At 44.8% G+C, this 20597-nt stretch overlaps 1 protein-coding gene across 1 annotated transcript in view; it reads right to left on the reverse strand.

Moving 5' to 3' along the window:
* GCA (grancalcin) overlaps window positions 1–20597 on the reverse strand; it is a 121045-nt gene that overhangs the window by 65474 nt on the left and 34974 nt on the right. The window contains exons 3-5 of the mRNA XM_085645422.1: window positions 13345–13414; window positions 8222–8265; window positions 6590–6737 (exon numbers count right to left, since the gene is read on the reverse strand). Coding sequence (XP_085501548.1) covers window positions 6590–6737; window positions 8222–8265; window positions 13345–13414 — 262 coding nt within the window. The remainder of the gene's footprint in view (window positions 1–6589; window positions 6738–8221; window positions 8266–13344; window positions 13415–20597) is intronic.

Consider the following 20597-nt stretch of genomic DNA (forward strand, 5'->3'; position numbering starts at 1 on the left):
TACGATGGCGGTACTCAGAGAGGCAAGAAGACCAACCACAAGGAAGTGCTACGTAGCAAAGTGGAAAAGATTCACCGAATGGTGAATTAGGGAAAATCTGCACACAAAGATTACTGAGGAATCAACAGTACAATGATACTTAACGCATCTACTGCAAAACAAGCTAGGCTACACGTCCCTAAGGGTCCAACTTAGCAGCAATTGTGGTTTACACAAGAGGAGAAACAGTAAAAAGTTCCTTCACATCACAGGTGGTAAAAAGATTCCTAGAGGGTGCAAAAAGGATCACTCCTCCAGGCAGAATGCCAGCACCAGCATGGAACCTCAATGTAGTGCGCTCACAGCTAATGAAAGCACCATTTGAGCCTATTCACAAAGCTACACTGCATATGCTCACACTAAAGACAGCCTTCCTAGTGGCTATCACATCGCTATGAAGAGTAAGTGAATTGCAAGCGTTAACGCTCCAAGAACCCTACCTGCAAATACACAGTGATAGGATTGTCATGAGAACGGATCCGCATTTCATGCAAAAGGTTGTGTCTAAGTTCCACATCAACCAGACCGTTCAAATACCAAGTTTGTTCCTAAAACCGTCCACGAGCACAGAAAGAGCCTTACACACACTGGATGCCAGGAGGGCAGTGATGAACTATATGGAAAGGACAAAAGAATGCAGAAGAAAAAAAAAGCAATTTTTTGTATCCTTCGCCAGCAGTTTTTTGGGACGACCGGTTAGCAAAAATACCATTGCACGATGGATTGCGCAAACCATTCTGCTCTGCCACAAGCAGGCAGCTCAGCCATTACAAGGAGTAGTTCATGCTCACTTAACAAGGAAGAAAGGAGCAACAATTGCGTTTCTAGCAAACACACCTATCCAAGACATTTTCCAAGCGGCAACATGGTCTTCAGTGCATACGTTTACTATGCACTACTGTGTGGATATCCAAATGAACAAAAAAGCGCAAGAGGGACAGAAGATCTTACAACACATTCAGTAACCAGTGCTCATCTTCCACCCAACCTCCACTATGAGGAGAAACCGGCACAAAGTCGATGCACAGCATAGTGAATCCAGAAAGATTCACGCTGCAAAACATAGTTTCCTACCGGTCGGTGTAGTTTTGCTGCTTGAAGACTTTCTGGATTCACTAGCGAACCCACCCTCCTCCGCCAGAAAGATGACAGGAGGATAAGGGGGGGGGGGGGGGGGGGGGGGGGGGTTAGAAGGTGAAAAGACTTTACAAGGATCAAATAAGTAAACAAAGAGAAAAAAAAGGATCAAATAAGAAAACAAAGAGAAAAAAAGAATCCGAAGATGGCGACCAAAGGTGGGAGCTTCCAGACTCCACGACGCAGGGATCCAAGACAAGGCCCTCAACTGGATCCACTCCGGCAGAATGCAGTGGGTCAGACCCCCCTCCCCCCCCCCCCCTTTCCTCTCAGACCCTACACCTGCGGAGTCCCCCAGGGGTCCTCCCTCAGCCTTACGATCTTCAGCGTCTACATGGCCCATTGTCAGAACCTACGGACTCAACATTGTGTCATACGCAGACGACACCCAACTCATCCTCTTCCTATCCAACAAACCCAATACTGCCAGACACAATTTGAGAAGGCATGGAAGCCATCGCCAAATGGATGAAAAACCACTGCCTACAACTAAACACCAACAAAATAGAAGTACTCATCATGGGCCCAAACCCAAACGCCTGAAACGACACCTGGTGGCCCCCTACTCTCGGAAGCATGCCTACCCCCACAGACCATGCACGCAAACTGGGAATCATCCTTGACTCAAGAGCTCAAAATGGACCGCCGAATCAACTCCGTCTCCGTCTCGTCTCCTGCTTCCACATCCTCCGCAAGGCCTTCAAATGGATCCCCCTCGAATACAGAAAGACCGTCACTCATGCCCTGGTCACCAGCAGACTCAACTACGGCAACGCACTCTACGCCGGAACAAACAAAAACCTCACCCGCAAGCCAGAGAATATCCAGAACGCGGCAAGACTGGTCCTCGACCTGCCAAGACACTGCCACATCTCCCAGCACCTGCGCACACGAATATAAATTGTTACTTAGCATACCGTTACTCCGCAGGTATTTACTTTGAAGTTTTTACTTCGCAAATACCTTTACTATGCATGCTTTTACTTCGCAAATATATACAAATAAATTAAAAATGCTTTTACTTCGCAGTTAATTATTACGCATACCGTTACAACGCGTTATTGGTACTTTAAAACAAAAAAATAATCGTAATAGTAACCTATCCCCTGGCATGTACCCTGAACCCTAAAGATACCCCCTACACCCCAAAACCCCATCTTATCCTGACCCCTAAAAATATCCCAGTACCCCAAAACCTAAACACACACTGAACCCTAAAATTACACCTTATACCCCAAAACTCCAACCAACCCCGACACCTAAAATTATCCCAGCACCCCCAACCCTATCCCACCCTGACACCTAAATGCACCCTGAAGGCAAAAATATACCCCAGCACCCCAAACCCCTAACCAACCCCTAAAATTACCCCAGCACACCAAAACCTAAACGCACCATGAACCCTAAAAATACCCCCTACTCCCCAAAACCCTAACCCACCCTGACCCCTAAAAAAAACCCTGTACCCCAAACTGCACAGTAATTCTATTATGCGTAGTAAGTGCATGCTAAGTAATGGAACATGCGTAGTAAATGCATGCTAAGTAAATGCATGCTAAGTAATGGCATTGGCGAACCTAAATGTGTAGTAATGGTAATACAAAGAAATGACCACGTAGTAAAGGTAGAATACCTCGCACTCCCCACTGGCTCCCCATCGAAGCTAGAATCACCTTAAAGATGCTCACCCACAAGGCCCTCCACAACACCGGACCAGCATACCTGAACATCCGACTCAAATTCCACGCTCCCCAGAGGACGCTCTCATACGCCGTGGTTCCCCGCACCAGAAAGACCAGATCAGGAGGCCGCTCCTTCTCCTTCCTCGCGGCCCAAGCCTGGAACGCCCTTCTGTATGAGGTGGTGACCTCATACAGACATCGCTCCCCATCTTTGCAAGAAACCTCAAAACCTGGCTCTTTGACAGACCCACCCCTCCTTGATGGACTGGGGCCTGCTAGTGTTATGAAGTCAGGGTTTGTGTGAGAAAGTGTTGTGAAAGTGTGGGTATGAGTATTCCCTGATCAGCAAGCCAGCACAGGATCTTTAATGCTGAATGTGGTCAGTGCAACTAAGTCCAAGTAAGGAATCAGAGGGAAACATTGTAAGGGACCTTTATTAGAGTGATCATGATCGTTTTGGCCAGCAGCATAGTATAGATGGTGTTAAGGTAGTCTTGTACCGAAGTAGCTACCAGAAGGATACCATTATGCTGTGCGGGATGTTAATACAAGGTGGTTAGTGATGAAGTGTCTCTTTTGACATGGTTATCCCCCCAGTTTTTGCCTGGAAAATGGTGTGATATAGATAATAAGTGTACGTGGTCCATACCAACCAGGTCTCCTTTGCCAGTGCTCCTTCCCTAAAACTGTACCACGATTGGCAACTTTAGCTCTGCTGTAAGTCCCTAGTAAATGGTACCCTAGAGCCTCCTCACAAAGGCCATACCACTGTAGCCTGGATGCGGTGAAAAACGAGTCGACATGGCACACTGCCGGTGTGCCATGTCCAGCAGCACTGACCAAGGTATAGGGAAGTCACCCCTTTAACAGGTCTGACAAGCCCTAAGACAGGATGCACTATATCTATGGTGTGGCTATATCTGTATGAGCAGATATGCCCTTACATTATTAAATAATAGACTTAAATATTGTAAGTGCCAGGGAAGTCATAATTAGTAAATGGGCTGGAAGCTAGATAATTAGAGTTCCCCAGCACCAGGATGGCTTCACTGAACCCAGGAGTGTTTGGTACCAAACCACTCCTCTTAATAAACCCACATTGATGCCAGTGTTGGATTTATTTTAACGTGCTCAGGGGGAACCTCTAGGTTGCCCTGTGAAAACCTACCAACTCTGGTGTGGTCCCTGACCTGCTTTAGGCAGCATGTTTCTGGACACCTGGGTCGAGAGCCTCTGCTCTCAGAAGCAAGAAACAAAGCACATCCTGAGCGAAGCGGTCACACCTCCTGCCCCCAGGATGAGCACAGTGCTCGAGAGGGAAGCTTTGTAATGCAACTCCAGCCTCTGCTGCTTGCAGCAGATGGAAGCCCCCAGTTCAAAAGACTCCTTGTGCTGCAAGCCCAGCGACCTCTAAAAATACTGGGAGCACTGCCTGCCTTCAACAAAGACTCTAAATTGCCTGTGGTCAGCGGCCCTGTCCAAGAAGAAACCAATTCCAAAGCTCAAGAACTCTGCTCTGAGGTACTGCAAACTTGCTTCTGCACCCGATGCCCATGCCCAAATGGCCCACCAATCCTGCAAAGGTTCACCAGCAGCTCTGAACCAGAGTTCAACGTGGGCTGACCCCTGCCTGACTCCTCTTCCAACTCCTCAACTTGAAGACTCCTCCTGACCTTGACCTGCCGGATAAGGGGTTTCCAATGCATAAGGACACCCCTGCACTCGAAGCCCCTGGCGTCCTTACGAACCCTAGCAGATCAACTTGCCTGGGCAGCAGTAGGTTTTCTAAGTACGGACTCCTGGCCTGAGCCTGCAGCCTTTCTTCAAGACAAATCTCTCCCATTGGTTAACACTGGGTGTCCGACGCGGTGTTGGCACGCTGCAGCCGGCCGGCCCTGTGCTGCTGAGGATGTAAGTTTTGTGCATCCCTTGTACTTACCTTAACTCCAGGAGATCGACCCCTGACATCGCTTTACTCACCTGTGAGCAGCACGACTTCAAGCACCCCTAGTCTACATTGGTTAACATTGGCTGCCCGACCTCGAATTTAATCTCTGCACCTGGCCGCCGCTGTGCTACTGGTGGTGCACTCTTGTAACAGATTTAAACCCCAACTGATGCGGACCAAAGACTGAATCTATAGGTAGAGTACTTCCCTGCAAAAACTGCATTCTTGCTCTCCTCCCATAAGTTAACATTGCAAAGCTTGAAAATTGAAATGTGTCCACTTTTAAAGTATACAGTATTTTTCCTGAAACACTCACTTACCTTTTTGCGAAAATCTTGGTCTTAAAATAAAACTTGAAATAAGCTTCGATTCCTACAAATGGTCTGGATCTACGTTTTGAGTCAGATGTCATTTATTAGTCACTGTGTGTAGAACATGTCTTGCACTCCTGTGTTGGGCCCAAGGCTGTTCGACCACAATATCGCAAAAATACCATTTTGGTTTTAATTGACCCCTGTACGCCTCCAGGGGAATCTCAGGACTCTTTGCATGATATAACCACTTAGTGGTATATCATATAAAGAACCAGCTCCCTACATGGATTCACTGAAACATGTACATGATGAAAGAACTCTTTATAAAACTCTGCCAGACTAGAGGGATAAACCTTAGGTCATAGAAACTAACCTTTGGACCACCTCTGCAATACACATGCAGGGTTCCAAGATTTCTATATGGGTAGTGGCACCATGACTGACCTATTATATGAAACCACAGGAGATCAATTGGTCCAAAGGAGCAAGATCTCAATCTTGCAAGCAGCGAGGCAGTTTTTTACATTTCCAATCTTCTATAATTAGGAGTGGCTTAGCTTTCATGCAGATTCAGATGCAGCAGAGTATCAACTGAATATATATTGAATCAGTTTGTGATTCAAGAAATGATGCAGTCTATTATGCTGGGGGCAAGTGCAATGTCTTGACACATTAGGTGTTACAATATGGGGCTTCCTTTAGAGTAATTTGAAATATTTAACACTATTACATAATATGAATTGCAATATCTTACATTTGGCATAGAAGTCCAAAAAATAAATCACAAGTTGGCAGTACATCCAGAGCGCAAATATAGGTTTAATTCAATATATTTAAAGGCAAAGAAAAGTAATTCTACAGTATTTGTGACATCAGTATCAAGGCTGAAGTGATATAGTAAAGGCAGCCTCATGTCGAGATTGAAACAAAAACCATTGAGTGAGCTAGTGTATGAATTTCCAACTGATTTCCAACTGCAAACAAAAGCAGATTATTCAATTAGAGTTTAGTTTCGACTTGCAATATTGGAGACATCGGTCCTTAGAAAGAGTTTGATAAACAGGGTTAGCTGTCAAAAACGTGGTGGATGTCCAGTCAATCATATAACAAGTGTACGAGAGTCAATCGTGCTCTAAATAATGGGCAGAGAATGAGACGTGCCCTTTTGACAGAAAACATCCGCCAAACTCTAAATAGTGGAGAGGTGTGGTGCAGCGGCCAGGGCAGCTGACTTCGGAGCACAGGGTTCACGGTTCGAGCCCTGGTACCGGCGACAGCTCAGCACCATGTGACTCTGGGCAATAGTTCATTTAATTTCCACAATGGCACCCAGCGCCTTGAGACCCGTAAGGGTGAGTAGTTCGCGCTTTACAAATACGTATTTATTTATTATTTAAATAAGATAGCCTATTCAGATAGATCCAAGAATACAATATAATTTGCATGCAATTTCCACGTTTGTTTCTTACCCATTGCAGTAATGGCTTGACCTAGTTCATGAGGCTCCACTGTACCACTTCTGTCTTGATCAAACATTATAAAGTTTTGCTTCCATGCATTTAGCGCTGCCCAGAGTTCCTTGAACTCATTAAATCCCATCTTTCCAGTGTGATCCCTCTGATGTAAAAGTTAAGAAAACGTACATGGAAAAAGGAAAAAAATAAATAGCATTGAAGTCCCATTTCCCCACATCCTGCCAAACAACAAATATGCCTCCTGGCACCCACTGTTTAAATGTTTTCGTTCTCTTAGCCTACACAAATATGTATTCATAAATAGTATTTAATAGCAGGTCGGTCACACAGAGGAAAGACTAAGTCAACCAAGATTTTGGATGTTTACTTCATTATGCGTTTCAGACCACACTCCCCAGAGCGGAGGATGTTTAAAACCATTGCAAAGGAGTGGTGAGACGGAATCAGGATGTACATAGTGGACAGACAGCGTATAGGACTCGAAGTGACATAATTAATATAATTTTCTAGGGGTGTTCATTCTTGCAAAGTCCAATATATGTGATGACCGCTGTCAAAGCCTTTTTTCATTCAAGAAAAAAATGACAGTACCCCAGATAAGCACACAGATCCTTCCTGAGACAGCAGGAAACAGCATCAACCCTATGATACAGCAGCAAGTTGACTGTTTTACTATTAAGTGCACGTAAGAAACCCATGCCCATGCATTCCCAAGAGGCTGCAGCTTTTATTTATGTGGTGCAAGGATGTTAATTGGATGTACTATTTTAATGCTTGTATAAAGTTAAGAAATGTATATTCTGGCGTCATGTTATACTTTTGTGTTAGGATACAATCTATTCAGACACCTATGACAACCATAAGTAAAAAAATAAAAAAAAATGGCAGCTATGCTTCGTGATTAACAGCATTGTATACAACTTGTGCACCATGACCGTAACTTTATTTTTTTTTAAATTCAAAAGAGGATGTGGAAATGTGTTGTGGGCTGTGTATATGTACAGAAGCAAGAATGCATAAATACTCTTAGGTTTCCAAATAGTTTTTGCTTTATGATGTGCAATGGAGCTCTGGTCTCCTCTCTGACCTGGAGGGCTATCCCACAAATCTAGAAAAATAGGGGTACAGCTCTGCACTACTTGTTTTTGTAATACACCAAAAGATGTGAACGTATTGAAGCCACTATAGCTTGAGGGTACTGATTGGGAAAGAACAGAATCTGAAATACAAGGATTCCAACTGGACAAGACATTACACAGAACTATAAGCTGCACACAAGGCAAATATGCAGTAGATTGAAGACCAGGAACCAAGCAATCATATAAGGGACGCATGAATGAAAAATGCATCCTATTTTGATCAAGTATCCAAGGAGTCGGATTAGCAAATACAAGGTTTCACACATCTATTTTTTGCAAGTTTATGAACTTCAGATCTGAAATGGAGACAACGGTACTCTGACAGTTTCTAAAAAAAAGCTTCATGAGAAAAGTTAGTTTCACAGCCATACCACAATAGTGAAAAGTAACTGGCATGATGAAAATAAAGTGGCAGAGATTAAAACGGACACAGGGCAGTCTTTTGGTTAAAATATTACAAGCAACAATATTTATTATTTAAGGATACATCCAACATGGCTACCATAATTCTGCACGTCTCCAAGCTGAAAGCTGAAAAACAAAACAGGCATTTTTAAACATGAGCTAAGGTGCAATGTTTAAAGCTTTTTACATCATTTGAAGAGGAAGTTGGAAAGCAAATAAGCGAATGAATGTTTAGACCATACAAAGGTTCATTAGGCACTTCCAGAAAAAGAGGCATCTTGTTCTAAAATTACCCTCTTTCTCAGCTGATAAACTTGACTATCCTACCAGGCTAAATAGAACAGGCAATGTGCACAGACTAGTTTATGCATCTCGCTATTGTCAGCCTTTGCTTTCTCTTTCAAGCAACATTAAATTCCATACTTTGTGATGTACTTTCGGCTCTTTCATAGGAGGGCTCTGTCTATCTGAAAGCTGGTGTTTGGACTGACTGCTTTCCTCCCTGGTCCGTTTGTCCGGTACATGGAAAAAAACTAGCCAGATTTTTTGATGGACTATCTCGTGCATCCTTGCACTGCCTTGGATTTTTTCAAGTTCCCTTTCTGTCCCGTCCCACCAGTCTCAAGCCATGGGGTTATAAGCTATTAACTCTGCCAATATTGGAGACTTTAAAAAGCCATTCGCAGAACCAACAGCAGTGACCTGCCATGTTAAAGGTATAGAAAAGAAAACACTGTCTTCTAGACTTTGAAGATGGCCTCTGTGTGGCGTGATGCAAGGAGCATCACTATGCAGCAACCATAGAAAACAATGGGCCTAACTTAGAGGTCAGCGGACAGTTTACTCCATCACAAATGTAACATATTCCAATCACCTTATCCCAAGTGCAATAGTATAAAATGTACTTGTAATACAGCAGGACAAACAGGATATCGATAACGTTTGCGATGGAGTAAACAGTCTGCTAAACGCTAAATCAGTCCCAATGTTTTCTACAGTTAAAAAATGGCCACTACATTGAGTGATGCAAAAACACAATGCACACTACATCATGTGATGCAGCAGCTAACTTACACAAAATTGTTTTCTATAGTTTTAAAATAGCCAGTCAGGAACTGGCAAAGCCAATCATGTCTGCTCAGCATTGGCAAAGCAAGACCAACTGGCTTAGCCAATACTGGTTAAAATGGTTGCCATTCTTCAAATAATGGTCATCATACTAAGTGTCAATCTACTGCACAAAACTAATTCTCACACATCTGTTTTGTTTTCATTTCCAAGCATTTTTCTTTTTCTCAAATTGGAATCCTGCATCAAATAAATACTTCATGTTATGTTGGCTGTTAAAATTGCAGAACGAAAAGGCTTTACATCTTAGTTAAAAGTACTTGGTGAGGCTATTCATTGAATATTTTCCTTTAGAACACATTGAATAAATCTAGCTATTTCATAGAACCTTTTAGTGTGAATCAAGCAAATTCAGAATGGTTTTAAACCGTAAGCAGCGCGAATTTTAATAAGCTGCCATAGGGCCCATCATTAAAATATTCACCTTTATTTAAAAGGTACCCAATGGACAGTTTTTAAACTTCACCACTATAGCAACACTTTGCACCTACCACACTAAAAACCAGCTGCGTTGAAGCACACCCGAGGTGCATTCGGCACCTTGGGTGGGACCAGATGATGAAGCATGCCACCAACTAGGTTGGTGGGTGAGGGTTTTAAATAAAAAAATCGTTTTCCCACACATGGACATCTATCTTCTAAAGTGTGAGCTAGCTCTTTTTGATATCCAGAAAGAAACACACCACAGATGTTTCAAATGAACATGTTACTTACCTGTAAAATAACCCGGGCACCAGACTGGATCCGGAAGATTTTAACATCATTGCTGCCGCACGCCGATTGGTAGTGCCATGTGTTTCCATACGGACTTTGCTCCACATCGGAAGGGATGGACACACACACATAAATGCCAGCCGTATACATAGATGTCAGTTTCTTTCTCAACTTTGCTTTGACGCAGAGTCCAACAAGAATGAGAAACCAGCGTACAGATCTAATTTGGGATGGGAGGGGGGAGCAGTCAAGAATCTGTGTGCGGTCAGGTTGAGTATCTACTAGAAAGAGTTACTGATAAGTAAATTGCTCTGCTGATGGCCATTTCCAACCACAGATTCCTCATTTTCAGAGTAGATACCAGAGCAGCACCTTTCAGGGTGGCAGGTCTGTGGAATGGCTCAGAACCAAAAGTCCTGCACGACTGAACAAACAAAATGCCCTTGCCTATGAACCAGTCTGTCAAGGTAGTAGTGGCTTCATGAACGTGTACAGAAACTCAAGTCGCAATCTGACCAATGTCAGGACAGGCGCTCTGAATGCCAATGCAGTGGTAGCAGCCTCAGTCCTGGTGGAATGAGCCCTCAATCTCTCTGTAGGCTGGTTCTTGGCCAGTGCAGATCATATCTTGATTGGACTATCCACTTTGAAGAAAAAAAAAAAAGAAAAAAAAAAAAAAGTCCTTTTTTGCACTAACCTACTTTTTTCTGACCCATAGTTGGGTAGACTTATAAAACCAAAAGGGCGGACAAATAACTAAAAAGGTACACAGTTGCTTAGCCAGAGATAAAACAAACAAGACATATGCCAGTACTGCACACACTAGGCTACAAACTTGTCCCAGAACCCGGAGTAGAATGACTTTGTAAAGGGATGCTTGGCAGCAAGGATGGCATCTACATTGTCGGGAAGATCAAATGCAATTAACTGCCGCCACGCAGATAACAGGTTAAGGGGCAGGGCCTTGTTGTTCTGCTGCTACAAGAGATCATACCGACATAATGGCCTGATCGAATGACAGTTGCACATACCTAGTAGTTCTGGGTACCACACTTTGCACAAACTGGAGCTACTAGCATGACCATGGCACAGTCGTTCCTGACCCTTTTCAGAACTCGGGGCAGGAGAAGCAGTGGCAAAAAGGTGTGCAGGAGTCCTGTGCTCTACTCTATCTGGAAAGAGTCTGAGAGAAAGTCTTCTTGGAAACGGCAGTGCGCAAAACTGTTTACATTGCACATTCGCCTGTGGCGAAAACATCTAGCCAGGGTTCTCCCATTTGCTGGAGGAAGCACTGTGCAACCACAAGGTGTAATCGTTAGCTCTGATCTGCCAGGCACAACCGGCTAAGTTCACCCAGCCTGGCTTTAAAGATCCAGAAAGGTGGTTCATGACCACAGAAATGTCCTGGAGCGCCAGACAGTGCCTTCTATGGTAGGAAGGATTTCAGTGGCAGGTGAATTGGACTCCACTCCAAAAGGCTGATGTACATACAGGCCTCCGCTTGAGACAAGGGCCTTTGGATATCCACCGCTCCGAGATGACTATCCCAGACATGACACAAAAGTCACCACCGTTAGCTCCCGGTGGGGCAGGGAGAGGGCTCGGCCACCAGTTGAAATACAGACTTCCACCACTGTAGATCTTTCGCAGGGTATCACGAAGCCTGGGTCCGAAGAGTCCAACAAGTTCCTCCGATGCTAGGCCCACTGAGATTTCAAGTTACAGTGCAGGGCCCAGATATGCCACTTGGAGTAGTTGACAAGCAGGGTGTCAGAAGGCCGAGAAGCTTCAGAGACACCTTCACCGAGACTGAAACATATGGATCATAACCCATCCACGAATGTCCTACACTTGTGGCAGAGGGAAGACCCAAAATGTTACCGTATACACAATGGCTGCAAGAAAAGGGAGCCTATGCGAAGGAGACCGGTGCAACTTCAACATGTTGACAGTTCAACCCAAACGTTGGCAGGAGGTCTGTAGTAGTCTGGAGGTGGTGCATGACTGAATGAGGCAGCCCATCTTTAATAGTCATGCAAGAAAGAGGGCACTTTCTCACAAAGGGGAAGCCAGATCCCTTTAAAAAAAAAAAATTAAAAAAAAAAAGACTTTCAGGGTGGGGTGACCTTAACCTTAGATGCAACACCCTTCTTCCCTCTGCCCCTACTCCTGGGGGACTGGCCAGCCGTAGTAGTAGAAAATATGGCTCTCTACTTTCCCTCCATCCTTGGCAGGTTCCAGAGATTTACTCCCTGCTTTCGTTATGGAGTTTGGGTCAAAGCCAGAATGAGGAGGGGGGCAATGTTTCCAACCCTTGGAGATGTCACCCCCCCCCCCCACCCCCTCCAAGCAAGGAGAGTGTACCTACACACCTTCCCAGTTGCAGCGGAGAGTCTATTCTGTACAGTCCTCCCCTCTCCATATGCTGCAAAACAGACCCCCGACTAAGCCCTATTGGGCTATATGTGGCTATTTTTGCAGTCCCCTTTTCTTGAGGTGCAAAGGGGATCACTTCAGCACTATCCAATATGGAGCGTATGGTAACAACTTGATCAGCCTGCTTACAAGTATTGCCAAAAGAATTACCAAAAGTGTTGCCATACATTGCCCTCTCCCCTAATGGGAAGATCTTAACGCCATCATCCCTTGGGAAACCAGTCAATCCTACACGCCTCTGGGCCAGAAGCAGTTCCCTAGAGGGTTCCAATCCATGCGGAAAACCCCTGCAGGTGAAAACTCTTCCACAGCTGGCCCAGGAAGAGGAAAGCGCGATCCGGCGGCTATACGGTCTTCCGGCAGCTCCAAAGGCGGTGAAACAGCACGATCAGTGCCCAGCTCGAGCTCCATTGAGGGGAGACGCGGCTGCCTCTCACGCTCCCCTCGCACCACAAATGGAGAAAAAGCAAGATGAACCAGCAGGGACCAGGTGTGCGGGCACGGCAGGGGGGAGCCGTAGAGGAGCGAAGAGAACCCCACTCAGGTCATGAAAAGAGGCAGTTTACGCGACGGCCGCCATGTTCCCCAGCCAATTGATGGATTTTTGAATTGGTACAGGAGGGGACAGCTTCAAGGGATTTTTGTGAAGATTGGATGGGAACTGCTGGGTGGGGAAGAGATAATTACTACTGGTGAATTCCAGGAAACCCTTGAATCAGTCACATTCCAGGCACAAGGACTAAGCCACAAGAGCCTCACATCTGCCACATGGCCTTCTTCACGGCTTGGCCATGCAACTCCCCACTGAAAGTTGTGTGAATTTAACCTCTCAGGTGTTCAGATAATCGACCAAAACAGCTAATAAAATAAAGGAAATTATGGGGAAACAAACATTAATAACTGTAAACATTGCAACACTGGTCTTACGTGAATAGGATCCATGGATTCCAGACTGTGTTAAACATCTTTGAAGTTCTTCTGCATCAACCTCCCCATCCTGAAAGACAAAGAAAACATTTACATTCGTGCTCACTATATATGCGCAAATGGTAACTTGTTTGGTTGCAGGTTATTTGCACACTATCGAGAGACGTAATTGTAAAAATGCCTTGCAATGCACACAAATAAGTTGACAGACTCACAGCACTCATCTCAGTTTGCAAAGATTTAAGGACTTCCATTTTGTTTTTGCTTAAATCTTGTAAAATTATGCATGCCGATTTAGTCCAGAACGCAGAGAATATGCACAACAGTTACAGCAGAAGCACAGTTTATGTTTCACTTTATTTTAGTTAGAGAATCCTATGATGGGATCTCGGGCTTCACACTTTACAGAAAATAGTAAAATCTTCACTGGTTTCACAAAGGCATTTGCTATTTCCGGACCATAACACATCAAGGGAGGTGGGGATGGACCCAGTCTTTACTTGGGTTTTGCCAGACGCATACTGGTTCCAATTTGTGGTCTCTCTATTGGCAACAAAAGAAACCGCAAGTGGTGTTCGAAGTCAGAAAAGAGTGGTTAGCTCCAGGCATTTTTGGGTCATACGCCATGAGGGGGTATGTGGGTGGTGGTGTGGCATAAGAATTACGACAGACTTAATGTTAATGTTATGGGGGAATTTGTAAAGCACGCGGCTACTCCGAGGAGTGTCCCGGCACTGAAAAGGTCCCCCTTGAAAGAGATAGTATGCATTCTAATCCTAACAAGTCCACAGTTAATGATGGAACAACCAGGTCTTAAGTCGGCGCCTGAAACTAAGAAGCTCTTGTTCTTGTCTGAGGGAGAGAGGCAGAGCGTTCCATAATCTTCCAACTACCACCTGGAAGGAGCGTCCCCTTCCTAGTACGGAAGAATTTAGGCACCAATAACAAATGTTGGGCCGATGACCTCAGAGTCCTGGCTGGGATATAGGATATAATTCTCGTTCTGATGTACTGAGACCCACTGTCATGGAGAGCCTTAAAGGCCAGCACCAGAGACTTAAAATTAATCCTATTTTTCACTGAAAGCCAGTGTAAAGATTTTAAATGAATCGTCATATGGGTCCTGGGCCCTACCAGACCACACAGATTACCTATGACCTTCCAAAAATGAAGAAAGCCACCTGAGAACCATGCCTCCAATGCCACAATCACTAAGTCTCAAAAGGAGTCGTCCATGGGGCACGGTATCAAAAGCCGCCGAGAGCCCCAGCAGTATTAATACTGCCTTACCTCCTCTATCAAGGGTGGGCTTTGATGGTGTCAGTGACTTCCAATAAGGCCCTTTCAGTACTAGAATTAGCTTTAAAACCCGAATGACTGGGATGAAGAGCATTAGTCGCCTCAATAAAGTCCGTGATAACCACATTCACATACTTCTCCAATGCCTTGGTGAAAAAAGGAAGCAGTGTTATAGGTCAATAGTTGCTTACCACTGCAGGGTCAGCTGAAGGTTTCTTCAAAAGAGGAAGAATTTTACAGTTTACACCTCGCCGGGGGGACCTTTCCTTCTGACAAGGACAGGTTCTGGACTGGATTCACAGCTGGATTCAAAACCTCGGCGACAGATGCCACTATTTTCGCAGGGCATGGATCCGATGGCGACCCAGACTTAAGCGCCTTCATGATGGCAAGTGAAGTATCCAAAGAAACAGGGGGGAAATCCAGAAGTATTTCTTCCCTAGAATGTTCTTTAGGGTCTGACAACATCCTGACTTATACAGGTAGGTATGTCAAATGAATCTTGAATGGACCTAATTTTGTTAAAGAAATATTTTGCAACCTGATTCGTCCATTCGAGGGTGGGAGTAAAAAGGCTAAGTGACATTGGGGGATGCAAAATTTTCACAATTTAAAACAATTCTCTGTTATTTCTGGCTTGATCAATTTTAGTAGCCAGAAAACTTTTTTTCTCGTCCCGAACTTTAACCCCTTGAGTGCCCCGCCCTTTGCCGGCCCTTTCATTAGCGGGCGGGGTCCATGACGAGATAGTCTCGTCATGGGCACAGCGCAACCGCGGCCCATGACAAGACCATCTCGTCATGGGCACTCAAGAGGTTAACGTAGTGCACTTTGAGTGCCTGTTTATAGATGTTTTTACTTATTGGATCAAAACTTTTTCTCCATAGGCGCTCAAGGTATTTACCCGCCCTTTTACTTTTTCTTAAAGCCTCAGTGAACCAGGGCGCTTAGGTTTTTCCCTGTACGGCGCTTCGCATCTTAGGTGGAACTAGATGCAGTGCCCAATTCTGAAGCCAACTTTCCAGAGCGTGTGTCACCTCTTCTAAGGGGCCCTTCACATGAATAGGATGGTGGTTCAATATTTCTGCCAGAGAGTCGGGCGTTAACAGCTTAAAGGATCTATATTCTTTAGCTTGTTGTATACAATGAGATTGTGTCCTACTCAGATCTTTTTTAAGCCTGAAAGTGAGCATAAAATGGACAGACAAAACAATAGGAAGGGGGTGATCTAAATCAATGTTACATGTTGAGAAGATCTGGTCCAACAAGTGACCCTTTTCATGTGTGGGAGACATCACATAAGGAGTAAGGCTGAAGATATTCAAAGATTGCACAGCTTCTTGGTCTCTGGGTCTTCCTTTTGGTCTAAATGTATATTAAAGTCCCCAAGGACCGGCATTGACTAAATCTAGTTACAACGGCACGGCCGATGGACTCCAAAAAAGCATCCGGTCGGCCCTGGAGGTCGATATATAATCACCCCTGCAACTGACTGGTTGGCTGAGACCTCCAAGGGAAAACCTAAGCCTTCAGCTCCCTCCAAATCAGTGATAGATAAAGACGAGCAAGGGAGATAATTCTTATGAATAATCGCTACCCCCGCCTCTATTTCCCACTCTATCATTCCTGATTATCATATAGTTAGGGGGTATAGCGTTTGAGAGATTTGGATTGTATCCCTCATGGAGACATGTTTCTGTAATAAACAGAACATCCGGCTTGGCTTCAGAAAGAAGATCATAAAGTTGCAATTAAGTTTCTTAATAGATCTGGCGTTGATAAGGATAGCTTTAAGATTATCCCCGTTCTCATAGTTTAAGGAGGTTTGTGAGCAGTGGGTATGATCATTTTCCCTAAGAGCACATCCCGCTCCCACTCTAGGATCTGCCTTCCATTTACAGGCATTACATAGCAGTAGGTCGGAATCAACCGAGAACCTATAGTATGGCACATAACCTGCCTGCCAATTGCTATAAGACTGACCCTGCTATATTTAACACTGAGAACGCTCATACCTCCATTTTTTCCCATTTAACGGGCAGCGTTGCCAGCACCGGCCGCCTCTGGGATGCTGGGGCGCAGATGGGCTGGACTTGTGCGCGCCAGCGGTGCGCCAGCTGTGCACTAGTGCAGCGGCCCTTTTTAAGCCCTCCAGTGAACCACTAAACCGCACTCCAGGAGGAAAAATAGCGGCTCGGGAGTGTCAGCAAACAGTTCACACCCCGGTTCAAAACCCGCCTGCCCCAGAGTGCAAAGCCCAAATTCAAATTCCACACCGAACAGAAATAGATCGCCTCAACACAATTTTACAAACATAGTTTTAAAAGCAGATTGAGTTAAAAAGTAGTATGTGCAAAAATGATTTGCCAATTCTACCTGCCCGTATGATCAAAAAGGTAGATAATCCCATGATTTGGGTACACAAGCGGGGTAAAGGGGATTCACAGCAGACTATAAAAGTTGCTAAACCACCATGACAAGTTAGTTCAGTTTAAAATTGTACAGTCGGTGAGAAATCTAGCAACTAAAATAAGAGCTCCTGGCTCCTCATTTAGTAGAAGGACAAACATAAAACTGCAAAGATGTCATTTACTGTACATTAACATAGTAAAATACGATGTACGATACTATGCAAGCTTCTCTATATGGCATAATGTGCATTAAAAAGAAATCTATTCGTAAACTGCAAGATAGTCAATTTGTACATGTGAGTGATGGTCGTGTGGGCATTGATTTGCATGAATTTCCGTAACTGGTAAACTGTTGGATGTTTCAGAATGTTCTGTGATCATACTCTTTAATGATGTGTCAGTTATGCTCTTTCTTTAAAGAGTCTTACATAAAGCAATCAAAGATTTTGTAAACGTTATCATTATCCGTTCCTGGGCATGCGGAAACAAACAGTGAGTATCTAACATAGACACTATGTCCCTCCCACATCACAGTCCCCCACCACCCCCGCCTACTCCTACCGCCCAGACAGTCATGCCACTGCAACAGACTTGTCAAAAACAACACACTCAAATAGTTATTGTACTAGCATAAGTAACAATAGATGCACTCTTCATTATCGGATTAGCATCTACATAAAGGTCTCCAACAAGCTTGTGGAAAATCCCCCTAACAATAACTCACTTCTTGGATAGGTGAAGACCCCCCCTCCTCCTCCAATAATCTGTGTTTACAAGGTCCCAAGGAAATGCTAGGAACTATTTCCAAGTGGAGTAAATTGCCAATCATCTAGTTGGCTCTTATAGTGACATTACAGACCTCTTGGGAAGACATGCTCTGAACTGGACCTTATAACTGAAGGACAGAGGTGTTGTAGGAGGATGGCTAAAATGTATCCTCCACTAAGATTGAGGTTTCTCCAGAACTTCTTTCTTCAATCTGGAGACAGAAAACACATTTTAAGGCAGTCGACGCAGTTGTCTGGGTTGTATTCCTAATAGACAACATTCAAAACTATAATTGAGGGGAGAGTTAAAATTAATGTGCAGTAAGTTTATCTCTGGCCAGCTCAAAAAATAAAACTGTAGGATCGTTTCTCTGGGAGTAGCCAGAGACCAAGCTTACCAATAAAAGTCGTGTGGCTCTGCATGAGGACCCGTGGCTAAAAACCTAGGTGGTGACATAATGATTAAGAATTATCCAGTAGCCGAGGGACCTTAAAAGGAGATAATGCAAAGAAGTAGGAGTTTTCACAATGCCAATATTGCCAGTAAAAGGCTCCAATGTAGCACTGATTGAACTGTAGAAGCACTTATTTGGAGAGTAACGGATTGCACACCTCAAAGGGTATGAAGCGGATTTTAGAGAATTACATGATACAGGCTAGCAAGAGCTTGGGATGCAGTCTTCAGTGCAGGGTTTGAAGAAGTTCATTAAAAAAAAAGTTACTCAATTACAGCTATGAGGACCTCGCTAGTTCTACAGATTTAAAGTGCTATTAAAGCCCATACCACAGCACATCGGAGTAGAAGCGTGGCAGGACAACCTTTCAAGAAAATAAATGAATGAATGACAACCCAAAAAGCGATGTAATACCAGTAACTATATTTCCCAGAGAGATTTACAGTCACAGAAACAGTCATTCATATTTCTACACAGCGAGTGATAAAGGTCCGTGCGACCGCGGCCCTCATTATGAATGGTACAGAGTAGTACCTCTGCGTGAGATACCACTCCCATGACTAAGGGTTTTTACCAGGTGCAAGAATGCACCTAGTAAAACTAAATTAGTATCAAGACTCATTCCTCATTGCAGTACAACTAGCTAATCATGGGCCCGGCATGTTGTTTACAAAGCAGTGCTTGGTAACTCATAATAGCAGGAAATGGGTGGAATTAGTGGGCAGAACCAGCAACTCCAGCACCGCTATATCCTCCTACAGCACCAAGACAACTAATAGGGGACCACCAAATTCTTATAACTATTTTGCACACTTGGCCACAACTCCTAATAAAAGGTCAATCACTCAGTCCACTTCTAAAATTCACCCTTCAAGTTCATGGATTCCATACACCACAAAAAACAAAACAAAAAAAAAACCTGTTAAGATCAGCCAGGGCTACTTGACTTTTCAATGGCTGCTTCAGGCATTACTATCTGGGCAACATTCAGACTGCAATATTCAAACTAGCAGTACAAACAACGTATTATCCAAGTAAGGTGAAAAAAGCACAGTAAAGGTTTAATTCATATGAAAATGTAGCAATTCAACACTTTTGGAATGTAGACTTACAAGAAGCAGTTTTATTTTTAACTCTCCTAGTGTGTAGAAAAGCCAAAAAGAAATGATAGGGAGTCAGTCTCCATTCCATTTCTTAGGCTGCTATTAGACTATAATTGGGGGTCAGCCTGATACATCCCTTATAAGGGCTCGCGCCCTGCGTTGCACTGCGCAGCAGTGCTCGTGCAGGCGAGAGCCCTTTTGACCAGGGTTTGAAAACGGACCCTGGAATCGCACACGCTCGTGCTTTTCCTGTTGGGTTCCGCTATTGGGCTTTGCGTGCATGTTTTTTGTAACAGAGCACGCAATAGGCCAAAGGCGGACGCATTGCTCCGCCCATGGCCTATTGGTGTCTGTTACGCACACCAAAGCCCATATGTTTTCAATTATCGTGCCCAGACTCTGGCACGATAATTGAAAACATGCCTCGCAGTGGCGCACGCACCACTCCGGGCGTGTTTTTTCTGCGACGGATTTATCGCACAGCTTCTAACTCCTCTAGTCAGAAACACGAAAAAGAAGTAACGGGTGATGAGAGGTCATGTAGGATGTTTATGGATCAGATACAGCCAAGAAATGTTAAGCGCTCTCTCTAATAATTAACAAATGAAAGCAGCCCTACGCTTCCAGGCTATATCTGAAGGGGGCAAGAAGTGGTACGCCGCCATGTAGTGGTTGCCAGACCATCGTTGATCTGCCCAACCCCCTGGCCTACGTCTGGGGACCCTGTGCCGGTGGGAGGGGGTAGGTTGTGCCACTAGTCCCAAGTGTGTACTCTAGTCCAGGACAGAACAGGGAGGGCTGCGCATGCAGACCTTTGTAGATTGGAGGCACTCTCTGCAGCAGTGGCTTACAAAGAGAGGCTTCTGTGTCCCTAGACCAGCACGTGTACCATGACTTGCTAATTCCCCAACCCCCAGCGCAATCCAGGCATAACCATGGGGTGGGGGGTTATGAGCCGGCCAGACAGCTCCCAGGCCCACGGGGTGCGGACGGTTAAGTGGGGGGGGGGGGGTGGATAGTTGGACGACTAATGATGAGGATAGTAGGCCTTCGTCGCTCCCCACGCCTGAAGACCACGGCGTTATGTTAGTTCCACCCTCAGCAGCGGGGGCCAGCCTTCTCCCAGCCCCCTTCCTTGCAGAGTTTATGTCTTAATGGCGAAGGGCAGCGGGCAGTGGGAGCCAGCGTGTGGTGTGAGAAGTGCTGCTCGCTACTACA

This window comes from Triturus cristatus, chromosome 3_1, assembly GCF_964204655.1.
Source record: "Triturus cristatus chromosome 3_1, aTriCri1.1, whole genome shotgun sequence".
NCBI lineage: Eukaryota > Metazoa > Chordata > Amphibia > Caudata > Salamandridae > Triturus > Triturus cristatus.